We start from the raw sequence: 6,494 nt of genomic DNA, 5'->3' as shown, positions 1-6,494 counted from the left end.
ACCTCAGGTGATCCACCTGCTTCGGCCTCCCAAAGTGCTAGGATTACAGGTGTGAGCCACTGTACTCAGTCCAGATGCTAAAGCTTTCGATTGCATTTATTCACCTCAAAAGTTTGGACAATGGATGGGTACTTATTAACAGATATTGGTGGAATTTAGGCATCAGTTTAATGGATATGAAACAGTTTAAGCAGCAATTTTTAGATTTGGGAGACAGGGCAGCCCTGTTCTGGAATCTGCAATAAATACACCTAACTATTCTGACTTTCTGCACCTTCTTCCCTTCTTCCTTGTCTGAAATCAGAGCCTTAGAAATTCCATGTCCCCCATGTCCCCCCACATCCCTCCACCTCCAGTTCCCATTAGACTCAGCTGATAAGAGCCTTAACTTAGGACAGGGCTGGTGCTAAGGGGAAGGGACTCACCATACTACTCTCTCTGGGCCACCCGTAAGCCAGGTTTGCATGCTCAATGCTCTTCTCCCAAAAAGAGAATACATTGCATGTCAAGACGCCAGAGCTTATGCGCTTTACGGTTGACAATTGATCCCCACATTCCCCTCCGTCTTTGTTCTCTCAATGCAATCTCAGCTGTGAACTGGGTGCTTGCGGCTGAAGTGTGTGCCGGGGATGAAAGCTGGGCCGAAGGAACCAGGCAGTGGTGCTGCCAAGGCCTTCCGCCCTCCCTCCAGTAGCTTTTTCATCTGGCAGATAATTCTGGTTCTATTCTTAGCACTTAGGCAGAAATCAAATAAGACTTAAACCCAAAACCCAATGTAATCCTTGTGCAGTGCCTGCTGCATTTAGAAGCTTCGGGAAAGCACAGAGAGAAGCAGCCTTGCACTTGGCACACCCGGCACCCAACCCAACTGCATCAGGGGACACGGGGCCCTCAGAGCCAAAGCTTGCCCATGGGGAGGGCAGAAGTCTCTCCAGGGAGAAATTCACCCTGGAGTGGAAATTTCCATCTTTTATCTTTGGGTTCAAGGTGCTACACACCGGAGAGTTAAGAGAGTCACCCTGACGGAGAGCTATCCGCACTATCTTCTTTAACTGACTTTCCATGTTATGAACGGGAACTTGTGGGACACAGAGGTCTACCAGCTCGCCCCACCTGAACCTAAAGCCCATGCTCAGAACTGCCAAGCCTTGGAACCCCCTAGAAACTCGTCTGTTTCATAGAGAAGCATACTCAGGGATTGGCTTCTAGCATTTCAGGGCTACAAGACTTGACAGTCCTCATATAATTCAATGCTTTTCTATCACTCCCTTAACTGAGACTAACATATCTTGCTAAAAGAGGAGGAAAGGCGGCAGGAGCTATACATTACAGGGGGTAACACCGCACACTTTTCTAGCTGAACCATAACTTATCAGCATCTTTCTGTTCCTGAGTCTCTGGAGACCCAACCTTCCTCATGCTCAAGTCTCTCGGCCACTGAGGGCAGGGAAGTGTCCCCAAGCCTGTGGTTTGCAAACTGTGTGCTGAGGCACCCTGGGCCACTGCGGCAAATCACAGGGCGCTGCAGCGTTTCTTCCATTAATACTCCCAAGGGAAACACACCGATGCTGCCTCCCTGGGGGATACCATGCGAACTCCTGGTTTGGGGGGTTCAGAGTTTTGACATTAGCTCAACATTAGCTCACACTTCATCCCCTTTGATATCATAACTTTGCAAAGCTGAGGTTTTGGCTGCTGCTGTGATAAAAAATATGCAGTGAAAATCAGTGTGAAACAAGATACAAGGATAGCCTTATCCAATCCGATGCCAAGGTCTGAGAAGTTGTGTGGGGCCCAAACACAAGCAAGTCATTGTGGTTCCTTAAGAATAAAACAAAAATATATTGTTTTCTTTCCATTTATGTTCAGTTTTTCAAATGGCCACAAAGTTGTTAGGACATACACACTTAAGTGGCTTAGACCTAACTCCTTAATAAATAGAGCTGCAAGGTATTTATTTGGCCTTGAGACTGTGAAAAAAAAGTTACTGAGACACTGTGTTCACTGTGAATTGAGAATTTTGGAACCTCTACCCTAGGCCTCTGAGCTGTCCCTGCAGTGTCATCAGGGGCCATCTCCAAGGGTCTCTACCTCTACAAGGTGGAAGGCAGATTCCAGTAGGGGACAAGGCAAGATCTCCCAGCTGTCTCCACCTCCACATTCCCTGGGAACTGACCTGAAGGCCAGCAGAGGTGAAACCTGCTCTTTGGCAGCTTCGCTGAGGAGCAGAGGCCTCAGAGTCACCTCCAGCTGAGGGCAGGCCCTAAAGCGGATGGGTGCAGAGGCGGGTCTTTGCAGTTCATCAGTGAGGAAGGAGGAACTCCTTTTTGATAAAGCAGTTTCCATCAGTGTGGAAGGAGGTGGAAGGTCCTTTTAAAGGAACCACGGGAGTCATCGAGGAGGACAGCTCTCGCGTGTGTGTGTGTGCGTGTGTGTGTGTGTGTGCATGTGTGTACAATGTGTGCATGCACGGGAGGGCAGCCAATCACATGGGACCCATGGCTCCATGGGTGAACAGTGGTGAGTTCTTCCTTAGAGAAGAACGGAAACAGTCCCTGGCACTGGGCAGGGTCACCAGTGAGTGTACCAGGAGTTTCCCTTCAGGAAAAAGTGGGGGCCACTCTCAACACTGGTCTTTGAGGCCAGATGTGGGCATCTGGATCATGAGGGGTGGCCACACTGGTGAAGAAACTCAGATGGGGGCACAGAGGCTTCACCCACGGCGGCCTTGGCAATGAGGTCATCACTGGAGCTGTCCCTGTGAATGCTGCTTGGGGTGATACCCAACACACAGAAATTAGGCTCAACCTCCATGAAAACAACAACAATGGCAAAAAGGAAGGATGAGACTTTTCCAGCAGGAGTCTGCGGGGCATGGGGCCGCTTTCGCCCCTCCCGCTCCTCCTTCCAGCCAGGTCAGACATGGCCCTCATGGACCTCAGCTTCCCAGGGCTCCTCACACCCTGCCTTTCCTAGCTGACTCTGTCGGAAGAAGCGTATATCTGGCGTCAAGCCCTGGGCTTCTCCTGGCCGGGGAGAAGGGGTGTCCGGGTGTAGGTGTCCCTGCAGCAGTAGCAGGGTCCTGCTGCTCCGGATCACACACCAGCGAGGCTGGGAAGGGGCCTGTATTTGTTGTTTTCCCACAAGCACCTGCTGTCCTTAGAGAGGAGAAGAGACCACTGCAGACCTACTTTAACGTTAAAAGAAGTCACAGAACTCACAAGGGAGAAAAAGAAAACATTTTAACGAAAGGAGAGGGGAATACAAAGGGTTGGGGAAGGCTATGCTTGGATCTCACTATTCTGTCCACTGCACACCTGAGGGCATGTGGTCCCTGGGGAAGTCCAGCCTTCTGCCTATCTGCATGGCTAGCTACGTGCCAAGGACACCTGAGATTGCTCCAATCCCCTCACGGAGGAAGCCACACCTGCACATGGTGGCCTGTTCCCAGGACCACACTAGATGGAGGAGAAGTGCTCACTGATAAAGACAATAGTGGGCAATGGGAACAGACCATGTGTATTTCAGCTTTGCTGACTGATTCCTGGGGAAAGAGAATAACAGATGGTCAAGAGGGAAAATGGGATCAAGCAATGAGAACATGGCAAATATCTGGTCCTGTCCTTGACCTACAGTGAAAGCCACATCCCCAGGGTTTGGGGATCATTTTATTTATAAGGTCTCTATGGTCCAGACTGAACCAAACCATTTCATCAGCCAAAGATTAGAAATTTCAACATGAACTCTCACATTTTTAATCCAACCAGATTTGTGTTTTTGACCTTGTTCTAGATCACAGAGTATTTCACAACGGGGTAGACAGTGGCAGGAAGCCATGGAACATCTGCGTCTTACAGACAGCACCCCATTTTATCAGAGGGGACCCAGATGGATCAATGCAGACTGGTGTATGAGCTGCCGTCTGCAAATAGCAGAGTCAAGGACTGATGAGTTCCACTGTGAACTGTTAGGAAGCTGTCTTTATAACAGCAGAGACGTGAAAATTATGGTTCCCTGCTAAGGCCGCAGCAGCCCACCACTGCGCTGGGCAAGATACTTCATTCATCTAGGCAGGTTTGCACTGGCTTATTACAGGAGGTGTAATTGCTTTTGTTACACATTCATAGGAATCAGGAAAAGACATTCTTTATGCTCCTCATTTTCAATGCCCTACTTACCAACTTCATCCCTGATGTTTGCAAGTTCGATTGACAGCTCTTTTTCTTTCACAAGGGCACTTTCACTCTGAAAAAACAAAACGGATACCGAGAGTCCCCTAGTTTTATGCTAGATAAGCACTTTCACATGATTAATTAATGAATCGTATTAAGCAAATATTTATAAGTCTAGTCCTTAAGGAGATAATTTTCACATTATACAAGCATATAAAAACTTACAAAGTCAAGTCTGACTCATTCATTTGTATCCCATTCAAATGGCAAAGCTAGCATTATAATATTAATAACACCCGTGGTTGTGCTTTTGTCTGGATTACACTCTTGTATATCATCCTGCAATAATTCTTTGCATATTTATGTCCCATGCAATCTATTGCCATATATTATTATACAGTGTTTATTATTATCACTACTATGAGATTTCCAACCATTAAAAAAGTCTGTGCCATATTTCTCTGAGGGCCAAATGCTTGTTTTACCAACTGTTTTTTACACTTACCCTTTTGTCCATACATGATTAGCTACTTAATCAATAATAAAGATCAGGACAGAAGGCTTAGCATGAAACACTTCTCTTTGTAATATGACCAACAACATTTAAGGTTTCCAAGTTTTTTGTTCCACTGTCAGCATCAATAGATGAAAAAAGAGGAAATCTCAAGCTTGAAATACCATTTAGTGCAAAAAATGCCACATATAACTAAATGACTGCTAAGTTGTTTTCAAATCAAAGTAGGGAAGTAGTTGAAGATATGCTGAATTTGTAATCTGCATTATTGAGTCACCATAAACAGCATATTATGATTTTATTACTCACAATTACCAGAAAAGATGAGCTACATAAATTCTCTTCAAGTTTGAGATACCAAAAATACAGGCCTTCAAAGAAAGTCTCTGTCATTCTGTAGCATAGACTCTCAAAGCAAACTGATTTCCAGAGAGAGAATTTTGAGTAAAGTGTGGACCAAATACCTAGCGTGAATATCATCGGGGCCTTGAGAATGTTTTTTCTTCCTTAATAACCATTGCCTTTGGTTTCAGCACCTCTGAAGGACGTGTGCGGAATGTGACCACACCGTTCTCACAATATTGTTTCCGGTGTGCTGTTCTGAGACGCGGGTAACAAGTGTGCTGCTTTGGGTTGGTGGGAGGGTCTCGGGTTATCCAGAGGGCATTTGCTAAGCTGTGTCATAATATTCATCATGTCAAAAATAAAACCCTATTTTCATAATACACTGAGAGCTATTTTCATCACAGGAGTCAAAAATTATTAGCTACTAGTTTCCTTAAGAAAATGTAGCAATAGATCCGTCCCTGAGGGAAATGGGCCCTGCTATAGTCTGAAGGTATGTGTTCCCCTAAATCCCCCTAAAATTCATGTTGAAATCCTCACCTCCAAGCTGATGCTAATAGGAGGTGGGACTTCTGGGAAGTGATCAGGTCATGAGGGTGGAGCCCTCACGAATAAAATTAGAGGGATCCCAGGGAGCTGCCTTGCCCCTTCCTCCATGTAAGGATACAGCCCAGGTTCTAATGTTTACAGGAAAGTGGCCAGCACCAGACACTGAATCTTTTGGAGCCTAGATCTTGGGCTTCCCAGCCTCCAGAATTGTAAGAAATAAATTTCTGTTATTTATAAACCACCCAGTTTATGATATTTTGTTATAGCATCCCAAAGAGACTAAGACAGACCCAACGGACACCTCCCATCTCATTTCTGAAGTTCTCTCCTTCCATCCCAGTCCATAGCATCCTTGTTTTCCCTGAATTTCAAAGCTAACAGTTACATCTGAGAGCATGTATTTTCTTGCCTAATCCTACCCTGTATCTCAATATTCCTACTCTAACGCCACACCCACTGTGCAGGGTTGTCATGAGGATTACATTAATGTATGTGATGTAGTTAGTGTCCAGCACTTAGCAAGTTCATACAAGTGTAAGTTGTTACTATATTTCTGTTTCCTTGTATTTCATTTGCAACTGGATAACATCCTATATATAACAGGTGCTTTTCCATATTAATTATCTAAATGCATTTAGAATTTCTATATCAGTCTTATCCTCTTTTTTTTTTTTTTTTTCCTGAGACAAGATCTCGCTCTGTCACCTAGCCTGAAATGCAGTGGCATGATCATGGCTCACTGCAACCTCCATCTCTGACGCTCAAGGTATCCTCACACCTCAGCCTCCCAAGTAGCAGGGACTACAGGTGCATGCCACCATGCCTAGCTAATTTTTTGTATTTTTAGTAGAGACGAGGTTTCACCATGTTGCTCAGGCTAGTCGCAAACTCCTGGGCTTAAGCAATCTGCCCAA

General features: G+C 45.6%; 1 protein-coding gene across 4 annotated transcripts in view; it reads right to left on the bottom strand.

Moving 5' to 3' along the window:
• Window positions 1-6,494, bottom strand: part of MTUS2 (microtubule associated scaffold protein 2) — a 429,611-nt gene that overhangs the window by 65,427 nt on the left and 357,690 nt on the right. For all 4 annotated transcript variants that reach the window (XM_015120815.3, XM_028837647.2, XM_077974143.1 and 1 more), the window contains one exon: window positions 4,179-4,245. In XM_015120815.3, the coding sequence (XP_014976301.3) occupies window positions 4,179-4,245 (67 nt within the window). The remainder of the gene's footprint in view (window positions 1-4,178; window positions 4,246-6,494) is intronic.

The sequence above is a fragment of the Macaca mulatta genome, chromosome 17 (genome assembly GCF_049350105.2).
Source record: "Macaca mulatta isolate MMU2019108-1 chromosome 17, T2T-MMU8v2.0, whole genome shotgun sequence".
Classification (NCBI taxonomy): Eukaryota; Metazoa; Chordata; class Mammalia; order Primates; family Cercopithecidae; genus Macaca; species Macaca mulatta.
Note: the sequence above shows the minus strand (reverse complement) of the source record. Positions and strands in the feature narration are given on the sequence as shown.